The sequence below is a fragment of the Lethenteron reissneri genome, chromosome 47, assembly GCF_015708825.2.
Source record: "Lethenteron reissneri isolate LAM-NWPU_2019-01 chromosome 47, ASM1570882v1, whole genome shotgun sequence".
Lineage (NCBI taxonomy): Eukaryota > Metazoa > Chordata > Hyperoartia > Petromyzontiformes > Petromyzontidae > Lethenteron > Lethenteron reissneri.
In genome coordinates this window covers 225,495-246,903 of record NC_083825.1, presented here as the reverse complement: position 1 = coordinate 246,903, position 21,409 = coordinate 225,495, and the positions used below count along the sequence as shown (strand labels likewise).

Genomic DNA, 21,409 nt, shown 5'->3' with positions numbered 1-21,409 from the left:
CCCGGTTAGGATTAGAGAGGCATGAATGGGTCCGGCAAAGCTAAGTGTCGTGTCTTGGCACACCCAACGCGGGACATTTCACATGACTTACCGCGCGCCAGATAGTTCAAGTCATTTATCCCTGATGGGCTAACCTGCGGATTAGCAGACATGGGAAAGTTGATGTAACTGGGACCAGATACAAAAGACAAAGATCTCCGGTTTTACCCCAGAGAATGTGTGGGGCAAGTGCTGTTGGTGAACACCACCAGAGCTGGCATGACACACAATGGGGGGGGGTTCTGACCCCCCCAAAAAGACACCTGGCTGCCCCTTTGGCACCCTGAGCACGGATATTGCACAATCATTCGAGATCAGGATGCAGCAGGGGGACTGTAACACGGTGCGTGATTACTACAAGAAAGACAGACCCCCTGGATAGCCCGAGCAGACTGTTGGGGCAAGGCCGGCACGGCATGAGGGGCTGGGTAGCCAGCACCACGCCCGGCCGCCTTTGTCTCCCCAGTGACGAGATGTTATCTCCCTCACCTGGTATGCAGGATGTCGTGTGTTAGATCCCAACTCTGATGCTTGTATATTTGGAGTTTGCGTGTCTCTCCCCGTGGTCGTGTGGATTTTTCTCCAGGTCCTTCGGTTTCCCCCCACATTTATAATCAACACGCATTTTGATTATTTGGCTGCTATAGATTTCCACATAAGCCACTTCGTTGAGATATTATTTGTGGCCAAGTCACTTCTGAAAAAGAGCCATATAGCTTAGTGGACCTTGTCTGGTAAAATAAAAACTTAAATAGTGGCGATGTTCACACACCACACCAGGTACTCATTTAAGGCTGAGTCGACCGAGGGGAGGCCCAGAACCAATTCACTAGTGTTGGCCATGAGCGGGAATTGACATCACGTTGCCGGATTCGTAGCACAGTGCGCTAACCATTGCACTACTGCTCCCCACGCTATAACTACTACAAGACAAACACCTATCCTTTAGCCTTTAACAGACTGTTGGGCCAAGTGCTGTTAGCTAGCACCTATGAAGGCCGGCACCGCACATGAGGTGGTGGGTGGCCAGCACGACGCCCGACCGTCTTGGTCTCCCGAGTGGCGATGTTTACACACAGTACCAGGTACTCATTTGATGCCGAGTCGACTTCGGGGAGGCCCAGGACCGGTTCACATAATCGTCACTGGTGTTGGCCGCGAGCGGGAAGTAAAATCAGGTTTCCAGGTTCGTAGTGCTGCGCGATATACCCTGTAGTAATATAGGTACTACACACACCTAAAAATGGATGTGCAGCCGGGTGGTGTGCTTTTGCAAATTGCGTTATCCCATACAGGTATGAAATGCTTACTAATCTACTTCGATGACAATAAAGTGGGCAAAGGTCACAAGTAACTACACACACGGGGATTTCAAAGCACAAAACTGAGTAAGCTACTTGTCGGCCCATAACACAACCCCCTATAGCAATATAACCATGTTGGGTCACGTGCTGTTAGCGGGTACCTATTTAGGCTGGCATGGCACACAAAGGGTTGTGTAGCCCAGCATCACAGCCTATCTGCTTTTGTTGCTCAAGCGCCATTAAAAATCCACCACACCCGGTACTCATTGAAGGATCAGTTGGCCTAGGGGAGGCCCAGGACCGGTCTATATAATTTCCACTGATGTTATCTATGACCAGGAATTAAACTCAGGTCACCAGATTAGTAGCGCAGTGTGCTAACAAATACACCTACTGCTCCACCTTTGTGCGAGTGTGCAGAACAAATGTCCTTTGTGTAGCATTCATAGACTGCTGGGGCTGCTAGCGAGCAGCAGTAAAGCCCGACACGGCACACCAGCCGGTGGTGTGGCAAAGACCACGCCCGACCGCCTTTGTCTCCTAAATGTGTGCGCCCACCACCTGCACTCGGATATGAAAACGACTTAACAACATGGCCACTCGCAGTCACAATAACTTGGACAACAAATCGAACAGGAGTCAGGACGGATCATTTATGGAAACGAGTTGTATTTAAAAATCAGCACATGCCACTGTTAAAATTCAAAATCCAAAATATTGCTAATAAAATAGTGACCATAACCTTATGGCTTACGACCCACAAAACCTTGTTGGAGTGAGTAGTGTATTAATAAGGAACTTTCACATTGAATTTAGCAATTAATCTTACAATAATTTCAGAATAAAACTAATTTTCCAAACAAGATTGATATATTTGCTGGATATACAAACCAATAAACGGATCAATTCCAGATACTTTGACTAAAATTCCAGTATGTGAAATAGCTTTAAGTGGACATGATAATTTGTACGGCTGTACATTAGTGTAATAATCCACGACTCTTGACTTATGAGATTTGATCATATGGAATGTGCAATTATGTTCAAAAGAGAGGTGGGCGATATTAAATCTTGAACAAATCTGGGCCAAATGCATAAAATAAACAGCAAGCAATTTGGACATTCCATGAATTCCTACACAAAGTTACTTTAGAATTTTTTTAAGCCAGAAAAATCCGCAGTTGAAATAAATGGCTTTGAAATTACCGCTGAATGAAGGAGTTGTCGAAGCAGAAAGGTCACCTTGAAATATGGACTTTTAAAACCGCAGAGGTGAAACCCACCACCTCAATCACAACAGGCATGCCGATTGCACATTGACGTTGCAGGAATGTCCGCAATGTAAAAAAAAGTTCCCCGACTCCGTCCGATTAAAAATGCTGTGCAGCTGCTCAGGTGTTCCGTAACAGCTATGCAAAACCTAACAAAGGCCCAATGTATTTTTTTTGCTCAAACAGGTGTTCCTGCAAAAACGGCTATGACCTGGGTCCGTAAGGAACATGCAACCATTATGAAGGAACATTACGTTGGCGCGCATTTCTTAAAAAAAGTTTTTTTTGTCAGTAAAATTTTAACTACAAGCAAAATAAACCTCAACATTCCAAACCTGCAATAATTTCATCCTCCAGTCATGAACCAATAGTTTTCAACATATAATAAAACCAGTGCTAAAATATCTACAAAATTGCTTGTTGGTTAAAGGGATACGCTTATTAAAAATGGATAAGGCAGCTGATAATCGGCAAAGCGATTACTGTTAGCGGCAGAGTCGAAAACGGCAATTTTTTAAAATGTGACGTAGTTAAGAGAGAATCATCGCAAATGGCTGGAAACAATAGCAATGCATGCATTCGCTACATTACCCGGTCTCTACCAATCACTGTACTGGTGGAAGGATACCAATTCTTACGGAGCAGTGCTGCGTAAAGACAGCGATTTATTCCGTACTCACCAATATAGTTTCGTAAACCTGTATACAATTAACTTTTGTTTTACGAATTAAAATGTTCAACTCAAATTCTCAGCTTTTTCTCCCCTCTGACCAGTGCACATCACAAATACCACAACTGCCAACCCTAAAAGATGCTAAGTGCCAAGCTGCCATTTGTTTGGTACATTTACCACATTGAAAAAATATCTTGACAATTTTCGTTTTTCAACATAACGCTATGCGGTAAATGGATTTAAACATTGCCAGTCTACCATAGAGTTCGCAAGTATGCTGTGCCGTACATTCATGTAGTGTTCTCAGAGACAGTCTTTTAACCAGAAAAATACTTAAACGTCTTGGTTGTGATCGCGCAAATCAAGTTCAGAAACTCCCTGAATTTGACTACAAAGAGGGCACAAGCATGAATTCAGATGTTTAACTGCCCTTTTGGCAATACAATCCAGCAGCCTAAATAGGTGACGTTGAGAAGTAGGAAGAGGTGATTTCAGAGTTCGGTAAAGCTTAGAGGGAGGGGGATTTGGGGATTTCTTGATGCAAGGATAAAAAATTCCAGATCGTGCAGCGCTGCTCGTTCCATTGACTTGCGCACACCAGTCAGCTTTGCCTGCAGGGGGGCACCTCTCAGGCAAAGGCACTGGGGCCCTCAGCCCTCCAGAAAGCTGGCAGATTTAAAAGAACAAAAGAACTCTCTGCAACGAAAGCTCCTTGTGATGTACACGTTATTGTACATGTGTACAATAACCCCCTAACTGGTCATGGCGATTATTATGGAGCCCCTGTGTCAAGCCACTGCTGGATGAGGGCCTCCCGACACCATGCGAATCACGGGGGGGGGGGGGGGGGGGGGGGAGTAATCTGGCCAGCGTGGGTACCGTACAATAATAGATCTTGCTGCAATGCACTCTGCTGGCAGCAGCCTATAACGCTGGTCATGCATGGCGATCGCCCATACAAGCACGACCTCGGCTCAACCCCGCTTGCAGTAATTGCACGTTACAAATACACTGCCGCCGGGTGCGCTGAACCCAACACCATCTCACAATAAAAGTCCTCCGAGCAGCTCCGAGTATCAGCCGAGCACTTAAATAACACATCAGTGCAGAGGAGGTGTGGGGTCGAGGGTGAAATTGAGATAGGGAAGAGAGATGATGGCGAGGGTACCTTGCAGAGCTGAGGATCAAAATCGATTACATCGTTGGAAAATTGTCATCGATTATTTTTCCTGGTCGATTATTCGGGCCCTACTTAATATTGACGGCCACCCCGACATCCTGCCTCCCGAAAGCAGGAAACCCCCTACGAACCTCCACCAGCGTGATGGGGCTGGTGATGTCAACAAGCCCCGCCCATCACCTCCCATCCAGCGGCACACATGAGAACAGAGGTCAGACTTACCCCCACCCCCCAAATTGGTGTTTTCTGATTTGTCGAGCAATCGCTTTCTTACATAATCGGTGAGGCCAGCTCGAGCACCTGTAAAGGCGAGCAGTATCGCTACGCCGTAGGGCTGGGTTGGTTCGTGTTTATTGCCGGAGCGAGGGTGGCTCTCGTCCCGCCATTAGTGCTGCCTGCTCCCACCACCCCCCTCCGGTCCCAACACAATGCGGCGAACGGACTCCACCGTCTACGGTAGCGAGTTGAGGACGTGCTTCTTGGGGGCCATGGACCCCCGGTCCTTCTCCACGAGGGCGGCGTCGACGTGACCGTGGGTGTTGACCGAGCAGCTGCGTCTCGGCATGCCTACACAGGACGGTGGGTGGGGACAAAGACAAATCCAAGCACCCGCCGTGAGAACAAGGGATAGCAAAAATAAAATCAAGTTTAAATTTCAATAAACTAAATTTATAAACTTGACTTTTTATTTTACCAGGTAAGCCCCACCGAGCTATATAGATCTTTTTCAGAAGCAACCTGGCTATCACAAATGATAGCTCAATTAAGTGGCTTATCACGTGGAAATTTATAGCAGTCGAAAAATCAATACGCATGTTGATTCTAAATGGAGGAAAAAATCAGAAAACCCATAGAAAAATCCATGCGACCACGGGGAGAGCATGCATACTCCAAACATACAGGCCTCAGGGTTGGGATCGAACCCACAACCTCCTGTATACCAAGCGAGGTAGTTGACATCTCGCCACCACAGTGCCCTCAGGCCTGATAATCCACGGATGAAGGCCTCCCTCCCCAAGCCGCTGCCATCTCTCACGAACCCGTGATGTACCAATCCACCTCGCGCCAGATTTCATTGCTCCGTCTCCGTGGTGGACGCGACCTCTCGGGCAGATGCCCCTCCATGGCGGCCACTCCATTGCTCGTCTCGACCCACCGGCCATCAACCCCTTTCAGCGACGTATCCTTCCCGAACCCACTTCTCTTTCTCCGCAGCCAAAGTAACTGATTGTAACCTAAGTGAGCGCTCAAATCCATGCGTTACTCTTCCTGCCTCTTAGTGCAAGTCAAAGCATACACCCCTCGCCATGTTTCTCTGTGCAATTTTCAGCCTTTATGTTCCGTTTTCTTCATCAATTTCCATGTTTCTGATCGGCAGGCGATTTACGCCGATTAAAAAACGTGTGCAAGTAATACCTCGTGCAGCCAGCTATGGCTGCAAAGTTTGGCCGTACATGTTATGTATCACTGTTACATTGTTTTTTATAGCTTCATTTTGGTGATTTTTAAAATGTTTTGGTTTTGCCGTGTTTGTTTGTTGTAGTACAGAGTTAGCATTATAACTTTAATCTACAGTGTCTTATGGTTGTTATTGTTTGACTTGCATCCCACTAGGATTTATGCACACAGCATTGAAATACGGTGCTTTTTCTGGAAGACTTTGCTGTTTCTTCCTGGATTTTTCTGTTGCATGTAGTCACTTTAAGATGTTTCTTGTTCATGTTTTTTTTTTTGCAGCTGAGTCAAGAGCCGCATGGCTCACAGGGTTATACCTCATTAATGAAACTGAAATGAAACTGAAAAACAAGGCATATGCGTTCCACGATGTCACTTCGTTATCAGAAACTTCGTTACCAGAGTTAGATATAACCTGGGAGGCATCGGGATGCTTTCCAGGACTTCAGAGAAGAGAGGAGGGGGGTAACAATAAAAAAAGACATGGCTGCACAGTTGCACTTGGTCTGTCCACTTGGTGTAAAGTTGCGTTTCAAGGTGGACTGCGCCAACCAGAATGCACGCACCACGTCACTTGTCATCTCTCCCACCTTCTCCCCAAAGAGATGCATTTATGCCTCACTTTTTGCCCAGTAAGGCCGCTTAGCACTAGATGGTCATCAGTTGCATGAGATAAATGGGGGTTAGTAAAAAAAATCTATTTGTCACTGCAAAAAAAAGACGCAATCACACTTTACCAACACGAGGTAAAACTCGTGCAGTGGAGGGCCGGAAAGAGGGAAGGCTGGGGACACACACCGCTGATTGTGCCGAGTGAGGAAGACTCGCAAAGCTCTCTACAGTCGACGAACCCCACTCGGTCGCGCTTACAGGACACGCACGGCGTTCGGATTATTCAGAAGTTTTGTTCCGAGAGGATTCATTAACAGAGGTATTACTGTGTTTTGGCAAATTGGTAAGGTGCGTTTCATCATCAAGTCCGGCTTTCCAAAACCACACCAACTCGCCTACCCCTCTTTCGTTTCATCACTCCAATGCACGCCTGTTAATCGTTCCATGTGTGTGTCTTTTTTTACTGGACCTCAGTAATTATATTGTCTTGTGGAGCTATGACGCGCTGGTGCAAAGTACAATGTTGCAAAATGGGCTCACAAGTGAACACGGAAGCAGCACCTTTACTGAAACAGGAAATAAAATATATATGGATCTGTATTTTCAGCGAATTTCTTATTCTGTTTTTGCATATGGCAATATATTCAGGAGCTAAATGCCAATGTCGAGGTCTGTTGCTAGCCACGATGAGAGGGCTTCAGGAGAGAGTTCATGTAGTTTTGCTAATCCAACTCATAGGCTAAAGGAGTGCAGACTACGTGGTTTACAACATGGTTAATAGTTTGTGTTGCATTGCGACGATTGCACTACTGTGGCTTGTCTTTATTTTTCAATTCACGAATAAGATGTGCACATCGACCTGCTGTTGAGCTGATGTTCTGATGTGGTTGATGGCCACACCACCGATGCCAGAGGAATGTCAAATCCAGGAGGGCCGATTTTTGGGCCTTGGAGGCAGTGCCGGAGGTCGTGAATTTTTATTAATAACCATGCCAAGATCTCAGCCTTCACTGTGAATGATCAAAATTATAATAAAGAGGAGCACAATGACGATACAAATAACTATCATATAGGTAATTGTAATTGTGGTGTTGATGACGTAGGTTTAAGGCAGTAATTTTAAATATTTTGGTATGGCTGCTACCCTCACCCAACGAATACCATTGGTCCTTCCCAGGTCAAGGTCACATTACACAGGGCAATCACATGGCCACGACTCTAGCCACTGTGACGTTACCAAGGCATTTGCTTCATATTGTGCCGTCTGTCGCCGCAACATGGCGCTGATGTTCCCCGCGTCCATTAAAAGTTTCTCCTGCACGGTATCCATGCTGCATCCTGCATCCCCCCCACACCCCTCCTGCCAAAATGGATGCTCAACCCACCGGTTGAAAACTGCTGTGTTAGTTGAGAATGTGGTGGTAATGGCAAAGAAGAATTTTATCAAGTTCATTTCTGACGGTGATGATGTCGACGACGATGCCGATGGTGATGGGACTGATAATTGAACCCCCGAGACCCCGGACGCTGAGCCAAACGAGCCACGTCCCATCCTTCCCACGCCCGCAAGACCCTGTGGGGCTCAGGCACTCACGCGTGACGCCACTCGTGGCAAGATGTTAACTCCCTCGCCTGGTATGCAGGAGGTCCTGGGTTCGATTCCAACCCAAACGCCTGTATATTTGGAGTTTGAATGTCTCTCCCCCTGTGGTCGCGTGGATTTTTCTCCGGGTCCTCCGGATTTTCCCTCCACATTTAGAATGACTGTGCGTTTGAAGTATTTGGCCGCTATGAATTTCCACGTGATAAGCCATTTCGTTGAGCTATAATTTGTGGCCAGGTTACTTCTGGAAAAAAGAGCTACATAGCTCAGTGGGCCTTACCTGGTGAAATAAAAAAAATAGTTTTAGTTTAGTCACGAGCATCAGGCACCTGCAGCTCCCGGGGGCGGCCGCTGCCTGTGCACAGCGGCGCCGAGCGTCTCCGCAGCGACGAACGTCTCCGCGGCGACGTCGGAGTGCGAGCGGAGCCTCGGGCCAGCGCTGCCTGGAGACTGCGCCAGTGACAGCCAGTGCTGCTGCACCCAAGCGCGCGTCCCGCACCGGCAGGCGGACAGCAGCAGGCCCTGAGTGAGAGGTGGGAGGGGAGAAGTGAGGACGGGGGCTGTCTCCCCATGTCCGTTCCAAAGCAGAGTAACCAATAAAGGCGACATGGTGGTTCTGACAAGAAGCCGCCAGGCTTGTTCAGAACAGATGGAAATGTTGTTGCGGTCACTCAGTCTCTATCATCGTCGTCAGCATCATTGTTACTGCATCATTCTACTGTGTAGCATAATCATAATTAAAGTTAGGTTAATTTGTAAACTATTATTTAATATTAATTTTGGAGCTTTCGTGACTGCAGGAATTATTCTTTGGTTTTTTCGGTAAAGTCACGTATAAAAATAAAATAATAAATTAAATAATAGCATACGACGTTTCGATTGCAACACAAGCAATCATCATCAGGTATAATGAAATAGCGACATAGAATATAACCAGAAAACTATAGACAGACATATAAGCAGACAGATATCACCAAGATACATAGAGAGAGCAACCCAGGTACAGAGAGAGGTGATCGTCTCTGTGGGGTGGCCTTAAATAGACAGAGGGGGGCGGAGGCAGAGAGAGGGAGGGGGTAGGGAAAACATTTACATGTCAATGAGTACGAAGGGAGGGGAGTAAGGTAAGCAGGCTTAGAGGGAGACAGAACACACTAAATTAAATAACCTAGCAAAGTATCGAAATGTTATGTAAAACGACACAGAGAGTCGGTCAACACACAATTAACGCATTGCCTGGTCGATTACGTATTTCAAAGATTGCTAAGTTAGAATTTAAGTGTGAAAATTCCAAAGAAAGACAAAAAAAAAGAGGAACGGAGACACACAGACAGAGCAGAACCTAAGAACGATACAAAACGAGTGTAGACAGAGAAAATTACAAAATTAGTGTAATTTTCTCTGTCTACACTCGTTTTGTATCGTTCTTAGGTTCTGCTCTGTCTGTGTGTCTCCGTTCCTCTTTTTTTTATGTTTTGTCTTTCTTTGGAATTTTCACACTTAAATTCTAACTTAGCAATCTTTGAAATACGTAATCGACCAGGCAATGCGTTAATTGTGTGTTGACCGACTCTCTGTGTCGTTTTACATAACATTTCGATACTTTGCTAGGTTATTTAATTTAGTGTGTTCTGTCTCCCTCTAAGCCTGCTTACCTTACTCCCCTCCCTTCGTACTCATTGACATGTAAATGTTTTCCCTACCCCCTCCCTCTCTCTGCCTCCGCCCCCCTCTGTCTATTTAAGGCCACCCCACAGAGACGATCACCTCTCTCTGTACCTGGGTTGCTCTCTCTATGTATCTTGGTGATATCTGTCTGCTTATATGTCTGTCTATAGTTTTCTGGTTATATTCTATGTCGCTATTTCATTATACCTGATGATGATTGCTTGTGTTGCAATCGAAACGTCGTATGCTATTATTTAATTTATTATTTTATTTTTATACGTGACTTTACCGAAAAAACCAAAGAATATTATTTAATACTTTAATGTTTTCATATTTAATTTACGTTTATTATAACCAATAAAAAAAAATTATTTAACAGCTTATTTATGTATTTATTTAAGGTAATTCATTCAAAAGATGAGTTTTCGTAGGCCAATATCATTATCCGCAAAATTTTATATTCACGAGTATCTCCGGAACGCATCCGTTGTGAACACGAGGGAACCCTGAACTCCATTTGAACACAATTAAAGTTCCATCATTTGGCTAGTGTTGAGGAGCACGCGTGTATGTTGGAAGTATCTCCATCTCAGAGGGAAATGAGGCCGAATGAAGAAGTTTGAGCCCGAGCGAGGGGTTACTAAAAATTATCGAAGAGCGGACGAGAAAGGCGCACGAGGAGAAGGGCTAAGAGGGAGATGCCACCCAGTGCAGGGCAGACAGCAGTATAGGAGGGAAGACCGAGGGTGAGAGGGGAGGATGCGGATCAGATGAGACACGATGGTGGGTGCGACTGGAGAAGAGGCGCAGTTACCCACACGGGCCTTGGAGTGGCACTCAAGGGGAAGTTCTAAAGCCGAATTGGGGAGGAACTTCCACAAGTGAGGTCATCTCACTCTCCAATTAGTCTCGTATCGATTAATCTATATTAATAAACTCCACACAAATTCAATTGATACGTGTATCACACGCGTGAACATTTGTTTAAATAAACGAAATACTTAATTATTTAATGCCGAATTATCAAGCTTATGCACACACACACTGAACATTGCATCAACGTCAGCACTTTGTGGGGGGTGTCAACAGTGGCTCACCTATAAATACACTCACCCCCGACCATAGGAATGTGAAATTTCCACCACTGGCTCATGGCCGTTAAAAGGAGATGGGCACCATCTCGCTGAACATTTTGGAGCAGGAAATAACTTCGGAAATTATTTTTTCCTGGACACAAAAGTGACTGCGAGGAAATGCACAAGCAGATCGGAGTGCGGGGCCTTTTGTGGCGTCGGGCCTGACCTGTTGGAACCTCTGGGCCTGCAGGTCACTTTGTAGATGCACGAGCTGCTGCTGGAGCCTCCTGTTGGCCTCATTGAGGTGCCCCATCTTCTCCATGAGGCGGCACAGTTGGTCCAGGTGGCACAGCCCCATGCCCACGCCCACCGCTGCAGCAGCTTTTACCTGAACGTCGGCCAGTAACGCTGGATTAGACACCTGGGCCCATGTGATCAATGAGTGTCGGCGGCAGCAACAGCGATCACAGAAGCAGCAATCGCAACATCAGCAATAGCATTATCAGCAACAGCAGTAAAAGCAGCAGCAATAGTAGCAGCACCATCAACAGCAACAGCTGCGGAAATAGCTGCAGTAATAGCGATAGCTACAGCAGTAGCAGCAATAGCACCTGCAGCAGTAGCATCGGTCAGACATAACAAAGTGTCATGAAACACAATGTCTTGGACACAAGCTGGCTAACACGCACCAACTGTTACACAGACGTGAACGGCGACAAATTGCATTTGTGCTTTCCGAATAAGGTAAAAATTGTGTTCGTTAGCTCTGTTCGTCTGCCTGTAACGGCAGCAGCGGCTGGGAGATGGGAGGGGATGACTCGTAGAAACGAGCCAATGTGAACGGAACTTTAGTCAAAAGTAGCGTTGCTATTCGGAACTTACCAGACTAAACTGGCCACGTTTATCAAAGGATTACCAAGGTTTCATCTTCTTGGTTCTTTCGGTAAAGTCACATAGAAGGGAAGTAATAAAATAATAAAAATAAAACATAATAAAATTATTCTCACGACGTTTCGGCCACAACGCAAGCAGCCGTCCTCAGGTGAAGACCAGGTCGGGAGACACTGTCTCCCCGACAGACGCTGTCTCCCCGACAGACCTGGTCTTCACCTGAGGACGGCTGCTTGCGTTGTGGCCGAAACGTCGTGAGAATAATTTTATTATGTTTTATTTTTATTATTTTATTACTTCCCTTCTACGTGACTGTACCGAAAGAACCAAGAAGATGAATCCCTGCAGTCACGAAAGCTTTAAATCGAAAAGATTACCAAGGTCTCAAGAGACACGCCACGGCATAAAGTACTGTGGCGTGCAAACACGCAAACGTGTTTTACCCCCGACAGCTAAATTCAATATGTCCGAGGACAAAGGAACGTTGGAAAGTGCTGCACACTCCATGCATTTGTCATGGCTATTGGGTAACCTGTTGCTTGTAGCAGAGATGCTTTAGCAACCTAACCCTATGGTTTATTTTTCATCAACTGGATCTGCCAAGGCCAAAAGATTTAACATTGACCAGTGGAAAAGGTGCCCATTCACAAGCCAATTCTAGCCAGACTGATCTAGGCCTCAAAAGCAATGACCTTGGACCACAGTTTGGTTTGCAGCTCGGCATCGCGCACGGACACGGACGTTCCCAACTGCTGTGCAGATCAACTATGATTACCATCGCAGAACACATTCATTTAATACGCAGCTATAACCTAAATCAACACCCACATTTATCATTAGAATTGCCTCAGCTCAGCAGGCGATTGAGAAGCGAACTCCATTTTATTCTGGCGAATTGCCCGATGATGCTGGATGCAATTGCCAGCAAAACGTCGTACTCAAAAAATTAAAATTTTGCGGTTTCATGCTTCAACACATCGGTGGGCTAAAGTAATGAACTATTTGTCTTTTGTCAACGTGACACTTTTTTTTGCTGATTGGCCGTGTCGGGTGGTGGAGGGTTACGACACATTTATAAATAACGCGATCTAACCCAAAAACGATGATTATGCCTCGATATTCCTTTGTTAATATTTTTACCATTTATATTAAATGTCTTCCTTTCTCCAGTCGAGTTTTCAGAAAACATCTTCGAATGTCGCTGTAAATCACTTTGGCACAGCTGTCACTCCCTATCCAACTCCCATTCTATGGTATTATCGATCGAGCCACTTTCATCATGTAACCTGTTTTCCAATTTTTGTAAATGGTCTTTAATCACCTGTACTATTTAAATGTAGGCCCTGGTAGGTATATATCCACTGCAGAGACAGAGCAATGAAATCAGCTTGTGCCACAGGTGCTACTAGATTGATTGTCACTTCGCAAGGCAGCGAGATATGTCCACAGCTGGGGAGGCCTTCAGTCAGCAGTGGACTGATCATGGCTGATGAGGATTCCTTTTTTTAAATCCGTTAAATTAAGTTCACTTGCTTGCTTGCTTGCGTGCTTACGACCGTGCAAATCTTTCGGTCGTTTTTTAACCCACTTCCCGTGATCCAATCGAGCTGACATTTTGAACACAGACTCGTTGTGCGTGACAATTTATTTTCGTGAAATTTTTTTTCCAAAATTTTCAACATTTTAGGGGGAAAATGTTTATATTTAATTACCAATTGCTTAATGGTGGCAGGCAATCATCTGACCCATAGGTGGCAGCCATCTCAAGCCAGAGGATGAGAGGACTCTAGCCGCCACGCATATAAAGGATTTAGTGAAAAACTTTGTTTTTACGGGTTAATTTTTTCCTCTCTCTTTTCTGTGTGTATCTACTAAACTGGCAATCACACAAAAACCAGGCCCCCGCAATCATGAAGCAAATGTGTCCGTATGACAGCCGCCATTCAGTGCGGCACTTATACCAGGCCAGGTGCACTTTGAGGTCACGTGAAGTGTCTAAGGCTTGCTGGCAGGGTGTCACGGGACAGACCTGAGTGTTATGGGTTAATGGAGATGACTGGACATATCAGGACATAAACACATACATAGAGTACATGCATGCGTACCAAATTATTTCTAATAACCAAGACCAAAAATGTGGCTTGGCTGCTTAACTATACAATACCTGCTCTTGAATGTAAATGCAGACGGCGGGTGACTGGCTCGTCTTTAAAGTACGTGGGCCACCTTTAGGTGTTACACACTACAATTGGTGTCAACAAGGCTTAAGCCAAGGCTTCCCCTTCCTGTCAGGGGCTCACAGCCTTTTGGCTCAAAGCGGAGTGCTTATCCCAACTACTGCTGCCGCCGCTCGCCACTAAGCATGTAAAACGGCTCGGAACTACTCAACGGTGGCAGTAAGCCTGGGACTCGGATCAGACCGCCTTACATCGCCAATACAAATCCGTTACGCTTGTACATAGGGCCGCAGCCAGGCAGATTACCTTGGATCAGGCTCAATAGATTGGTGCGGGGCAACGGTTTATTTGGCAGCCGGGTGGGTTGGGTAATGCGGATAGACAAAGATGACGATTTTGACCACGGTGAAGCGTGAATAGCCCACCTGAACACGGCGCTCATGCAGTCCGTCAGTGCGATCCGCGCTCTTCTCCTTCAGCGGCCGCTCCATCTCCACTCCCATACGACGCTCGCACGTCTCCCTGCGCCTCCTGCCCGCTACTTGCGAGACACTCGGTGTCGGCTTTTTGTCCGATGATGCCCCGCTCACAACCTCGTCTTCAGACTCTACTGAGGGCTCCCGGACACCGTCCTCGTCCACGAGCTCGAGTCTCTGAGCCTCCCCAGACTCGTGGCCTCGGGGATATTTCCCCGCGGCTTTCCTGCCTCTTCGAGGCTGGGCCGACGGATGGCGCTCGCCAGGCAGGTCCGAGAGCACTGCCACCGGCGATCCGTCGACAGAGCCGGACACGCCGCCGGGAGCACAGTTCCGATGCCTCAAGGGCACCGTCGTCACGGCCGGGTTGTTGTCATCGGCGTCATCGTTGGCGGTAGCGACGACGACCACGGCTGTTCCCGGGGACGGAGGAGCGCTACTCGAGACCTCGACGCCAGAGTCGTGCGAGCAGCGGGTGCGCAGGCCGCGGCTGATCCTCCACGCGGCCCGCGAAGTTTTTCGGTGGAAGGGGAAGCCGGGGATGCCGTGGCGGCCACCCGCGTACCAGGGCCGCCGCACGGGGCTGCGGTCCGGCGCGGGCCCCACCCTAAGCAGGGTCACGGCGGGGACGCCGCCGCCGCCGGCGTTTTCTGTGTGACAGAGCGCGGGGTCGGTGGCATCGGGATTAGGTGCCGAATACACTGCATACTGTGTCAACCCACGTGGTTTACCCCGTATTCTTGTACAGGAAACGAAGTTTTCAGGTCCATATGGCATACAGCATTTTCAATACAGGCAACAACAAAATAATTGGCTCATTGTTTGTGTTTCTCTCTTGTGATGGGACTTTGTAGGGTGAACGTTGAGATTTATAAGGGCACAGGGTGACCAATGAGGTCTGATAAGAGGTTGACAGGTGACAGGAGGCACGATAATGAATAAAGTTGATGACGATTGATGGATAGGAGGCAAGAAAGTAGGTTCATCAAACATGCATCATAAGTAGGAGTGCGTTAATGGCAATGCAGATGTGTTGATATCAGATGTGCAATAGATCTGGGCCAAGATGCCACAGTGGCGAGATATTATCTCCTTTGCCTGGTATGCAGGAGATCGGGGGTTCGATCCCAATCCTGACTCCTGTATATTTGGAGTTTGTGTGTCTCTCTCCCGTGGTCACGTGGATTTTTTTTATCCGAGATCCTCCAGTTTTCCCCCCCACATTTAGAAAAATGCACTGAGATTATTTGATCATTTGCCTGCTCGACATTGATAATTATTTGCCACTTCGTTGAGCTATCATTTGTGGGCAGGTTGCTTTTAAAAAATAAGTAAAAATCTCAGTGGGCTTTAGTTGGTAAAATAAAACGGGGTTTTTTTGTGATTTGCTTACCTTTCCTATACTTTGCACTCCTGTCGTGTTTTTGTATTGTTTGTTGTTGCAACCTTCTGACCCCAAGTCCCTATTGGACATCTGTGAATAAAAACTTTATAGCTCATCGGATTCCTCCAGTATAAATAAAGATTCTGAGGTGCTTTGGCTACTAAGTCCCAAGTCCAGCCATCAAACAAAGACAGTAATTACATTGCGCGTTTTCAGTTGCACTTCTGCAGCCGTTCTGCTATTAGGAAGCCACTGGAGCTCTGCACTTGTAAATCATTTAGATTGAAAACTCATTTCTTGAGAACTGCTTTTTGTGTTTAGCTTGTCGTCCTTCTCCTACACCTCCAATTAGTACGGATGGATACGTACGGTGATAAATAAGTTTAAGATACATACGTACATAAATGCCAGCCAATGCAATGCCACTGGTACAATGCCTTAGTGAAAATGTGTATGGTGTGGTTCAAGAAATGCATTTTTTTTTAAATGTGATCAATCAAATCTAAATTCGAGATAGTCTTCAACTGCATGACAATTCGATGTATTTACGCTACTCCGAATATTTTTTTATTATTATTGCAGTTTCTGAATAGAGGACGAAAGCCCTACATCAAAGTAACCGCCACCAACTCAGATGGACTACATACAATATAGATAATAGTAAAGTATATTGCAATGAAGTAATGAATATAAAATACTCCTCATTGCTACACGGCAACTCTTTGTTTTACATTGTACGAAATTAATACGGCACATATACTGCGATGATGAAGTCTGCTCAACTTAGAGATCATAACGATGTCGATGATAACAAGAACGCGTCATTTCAGCAATTGCCTTGGGCCCTTCTGAAAGGATGAGCTTGGGGCAGCGCAAAATAAAGCCGCTGGGGCAGCGCAAAATAAAGCCGCTGGGCCAGCGCTGCGTGAACCTGACGACTGCCAATCATGGCAAAGCTGTATCATGGTGAGGAGGGGAGGTCGCAAGAACCGGAGATCAATCAATATCTATTTACACAGCGCACTTCAAAGGCCATCTCAGGGCGATTTACATGGCAATCGCTGATCTCTTCAAAGGAGCATAAACCACTCACCGGAACTCCGGTCATCCTAGCAGCAGCGGCTTTCGGCTAACCATCGAACAAAGGTGGTCACTGCATCGCGCGCCTTCAGTTGCGCTTCCGCAGCCTTCTGGAACGCTCTCCCTTCCGATAGAAGGAAGCCACTGGAGCTATGCACTTTTCAATCCAAATTGAAAACTCGTAAATGTTTGTGTTTAGTTTGTTGTCCTTCCCCCGCACCTCCGATTAGCACGGTTGGCTACGTACGGTGCAAATGAAGATCAACATACATACATATGTGCATGAATGTCAAACACCTCCAAAATTTCACAACAAATACGTGACAGTTTAAAATAACAAAGCAATGTGCCAAAGGTAATGAACTTTAAAACGAATAAAATCTCATTACATTATAATAACCATTATGCTTGTTTATCCACGAAATTTTTGCCAAGTTTTTTTACAGTGGAGGTGATGTTGCTTTAAGTAATACCAATTGTGTAATTTGTAGGTAGTTATAAATCACTAGGATGTTTGACCAGTACCTATTATATTGTCTATGTTAAGCTATAGAAGAAACCTGGTCGAAAAACACATGCAGAATAGGGGTAGAAACATTAACACACAAAAGGCACTGACTCTTGCATCGAACCGATGTCCTTGTTGAGGAACTGGCGTTGACACTGAGCCCCGCCTGCCACCTCAATTCAGCTGAACGACTACGAGTCAAGGGAATGATGTACGTGCGTTGAACTTCTTCCACGCCGTACATAGCCAACCGTGCTAATCGGAGGTTTCAGAAGAAAGGACAACAAAATGACGCAGATACCCAGCTGGCCTCGTGCATTTGCGCAAAACTACAGATGCAACACGGCGATGGGCATGGTGAACATGAGCAGGCATGGACTGTGGAGGGCTACAACATGGGTGGCAGGGATTATGCTCAAGTTACTGCCGTCCCAGTGTCTCCATTGATTCAGGTGGACGACCTCCCACCAAAGTCTACTTTTGTGCGAGGTCAGACAAATGTCCAAGAGTCGCCACAAACAATGGACTGGTCCGACCACCTCTCTACACATCATACGTTAGGGTGAAGGATCCGCGGGAAAACAATTGGCGTAATTAGAGTAAAACAAATTCAATAGAGGCTGCCACTTTGAAGCAGATTTGTCACGTTGCAAAAACGCTGAGTACCACGCGTCACGCAGTTGGCGCGATTAACACGCCGGAGTGTAAAACACACATATTAGTGGTGTCGAGTTTACACCGACCTCTGGACAATGCGGAACCTCCAGTGACCTCGGCCACCGAGGAGTCACATTGTTCACCAATATTCCTATAACTGCGCTAAAGCCTACTATTAAGAGTGGTGCCAAAGATTCCAAGCCTAGCGACTTGCTAATACGGTACACACAAGCGTGTGTGTGGCGGTATAGAGGTGACAAAATCACAATTACAGCAAGACAAAATTGAGACATGGGGACACAAAATGGATAGGGGGAATGTTCTAGCAACACGGGCGTTACGGTGGCACAGTGGCTATCGTGGTGCACTGTGACTCGGGTAACTCGAGTTTGATTCCTGGCCATGGCCACATCAGCGGGCGAGTGAATACCTGAACCCGGTCCTGGGTCACACTTCTCACAACCAGCACTAACCACGAGGTTGGTGAAGTGTGGTCGGACAACAGGATGACTGACATAGCAAGGCCTTTCATCACTCACCACCGATGTTAGCAATGGCTGGAAATCTCACTCGGATTGCCGGGTCCATAACACAGCATGCCACTGCACTTCTGCTCCCCTTCATATTGAACATCCAAACACTTTTTGCTTGTGATCAATTTAAAATCAGTCCTTGTTATTATATACAGACATTACATTTCTTAAATATTCTTTTATATGATCAATTCACCTAATCTCAGAAGCCAAGCAGGAGGAGGTTTGCACCTGGGTGGCAGTTTCGAAGGTTAACCACCGTGTGTGCAAAGCAGGGTCGTCACAGGCAATATCAACCTATATGGGCACACTCTATAGACACACATATATGTAGGATGGACAACAACAACAGTATAATTAAAAGTGTATTGTTTGGGGAAAATGGAAGGAACCGGAAATAGAGGAAGACCTAATGGAGAATTCCTTGATGACAACCACCAGAGATTGGTGCCAGAAAGATGTGCGCACTACTTGAGCAGATTGGCACAAGGCAAGTGGAAAGCAATTGACGAAACGTGCAGTGGACACCTACAGGCTATCTGCCCACGGATCATGGTGATAATGATTACTTCTAAGGGCCCACATTTACGCTGCCCTCCACCCCCTCTGGTGACGAAGTATGACATGGTCAAATAACCACGACAATCCGCCTCCACCCCCAAAGTGTAAAGAGGCCCTCATCCAGCAGTGGGCTCACAAGAAGTGCGGTTTGTGTACTTGTTCGTATTCTCACCGGTGTGGTTTGGGCCAGGGATGACGAACACGTCCTTTCTCTTGCGGAACATCCTCGGCGGTGGCACTTCGAGTCGTCCAGAAAGAGGGGACGGCGGTTGATCGACGATAACGCTGTCTGGCCAAGGGAGGGGTTGCTTGTCAGCAAACTCAAAAATTGCTGCAAAAACGAAGCGAGGGACACATCCCTGCGTTGTTATGAAGACATTGAGCGGGGTGGTCAATGCTTGGAGACGCGATGCAAGTAGAGACATTGATTTGGCACATTCTTTACATTCCATGTAGCTGTGATATAGCCAGCACCAGCACTGAACCCGTCCACGATTATCGTGATCAACACACAGAGAAAAGATTAATACGTAATGGGTGTAAAACTCATTGCCCTCCGATATACCAATACTTTATGTAACATACTACAATTTTAAATGTATGAATCTTGAACTTTCGCACACGTACATAGTCGAATGTGCTAATTGGAGGTGCAAAATATATTTGGATTACGGACGTACTGTAATTTGAACGTAGTTTTTAACTCGGATTGCCGAGCCACAAGCTCAATGACCCACAAAGCACCTATTGAAGATGTAATAGAAAATAGATTCTTAAACTAGGCAGGAATATAATTACCGTATACGAATGGCTCTCTAAATCCACCGCGGGAGCTGTTCAACAATACTTGTTTACCACGCTGGTCAAAGCGGGTTGATGAATGAAGCGGACCGGTTCCGATATCACTTCAACGGCTAGTGTTAGCCGTGGCCAGGATTCTAACTCTACCAATAATACATTGAACATCGGAGCCGTGCGTTGGTTCAACGGTTCCAACCACATGGCCAATGTTGGGCCCAATGTGTCATTGTTAGCTGGGTGACGAGATATCCGTGAAACTGTGTGCTGACCGATTGCGCCACGGCCTTCGCCATACACCCAACCACTACACACCGGTATACACAATTTACACTTGTCGTTATATCCTTGTCTCCCTCATTAACATCGGTCTCCATTCGACTAAAATTCGATTTGACGGCATTAATACACGTAAAAAAATACAATTACATCCACGCAATATGTACAGCCCACAGACAATACGCACCTGAGGACCTAGTGCCGACGCCGAACGCGAACGAAAAAGATGCGAAACAGGTTCACGTTGGAATCCCATCAACTGAAGTACAATGCATTTTTGCGCGAATAATGTTTAACTGAACACACGTGCATCATTAAAGAGTAAACGCTACACAGGTGTATAACATTCCGAGACGGGCACTATTGTACCGGTGGAACTCATTGATAATGGCACCACACAAACACTCAAAACGGAACGCCGCTGTTACCAAAGTCCAAACGCAAGCACCATTGTGACTAAGCATGCGAATGTAAAACATATACCAACGACAGTGTACATGAGAGATAGAGAGAAAAATAATTACACTTGCCGAGCACAAGTAAAAAAAAGAGGCCAAGCGTTGAACACGATTCTGGAATTGAACGAGGTGAGCAAAGTTTGTGAAAGGGGGGGAGGCGATGGGAGGAGGGCGTTGTCGAGTGGTGTGCGAGGTCGGGAAGCAGGCGAGCACAGATCCACAGGGATGGGTGTTGTTGTTGTTGTGTTGTTGCAATGCGTGGAAGGTGTGTTGGTGGCCGAATACGGCATGGACGAGACGGAATGTGTCCTCATTTATTTAATACTTTCAAGAGGTCACTTGCGTGCACACATTTCACACATCGCCGGAAATATGTTACAAGCAGTTCCACGTGTCTGTATTGTTCGGCTTTAGCGGACGCACACAACAACAAACATAACAACCGCCACAACAACATATTACGTCCTTAAAAAAAATCACGAATACCTGGGATTGCGTCCTCGGTGAAGTATAATCCTGTGGATGTTTCTTCGCCGTTATCTGTTAATGAGGTTAGTTATCAACTCTTGTCTACACATTACTCACCGCGGCTACCGACACAGCCACAGCCCGTGTGTACATTAACTCTTGCCTTGCCCCCCACCTTCGCCGAGCGTAGTTTAAAGGCCCAGGCGACGTCACTTAGCAGGTCTCCGATTGGGCCACGAATTAATTTGGGGATATTTT

At 46.3% G+C, this 21,409-nt stretch overlaps 1 protein-coding gene across 1 annotated transcript; it reads right to left on the bottom strand.

The window, feature by feature from the left end:
- Window positions 1-2,014: 2,014 nt before the first annotated feature.
- Window positions 2,015-20,432, bottom strand: LOC133354560 (uncharacterized). Its single transcript, XM_061571494.1, has 6 exons — window positions 20,413-20,432; window positions 19,321-19,479; window positions 14,375-15,075; window positions 11,108-11,269; window positions 8,467-8,659; window positions 2,015-5,034 (listed from the first exon to the last, which is right to left on the bottom strand). Exons 2-6 carry the CDS (start codon window positions 19,370-19,372, stop codon window positions 4,919-4,921), a joined length of 1,224 nt encoding a protein of 407 aa, XP_061427478.1. The 5' UTR covers window positions 19,373-19,479; window positions 20,413-20,432; the 3' UTR covers window positions 2,015-4,918.
- Between the last annotated feature and the right edge of the window lie 977 nt (window positions 20,433-21,409).

Bases quoted from the DNA above. Each gene is read 5' to 3' on its own strand.
- LOC133354560 (XM_061571494.1), bottom strand. From the start codon at position 19,372: ATGTTCCGCAAGAGAAAGGACGTGTTCGTCATCCCTGGCCCAAACCAC. The intron at 15,076-19,320 runs GTGAGAATACGA...TCTGTCACACAG, and splicing joins CCCTGGCCCAAACCACACCG to AAAACGCCGGCGGCGGCGGC. The intron at 8,660-11,107 runs GTCAGGCCCGAC...CCTCTCACTCAG, and splicing joins AGGCCCAGAGGTTCCAACAG to GGCCTGCTGCTGTCCGCCTG.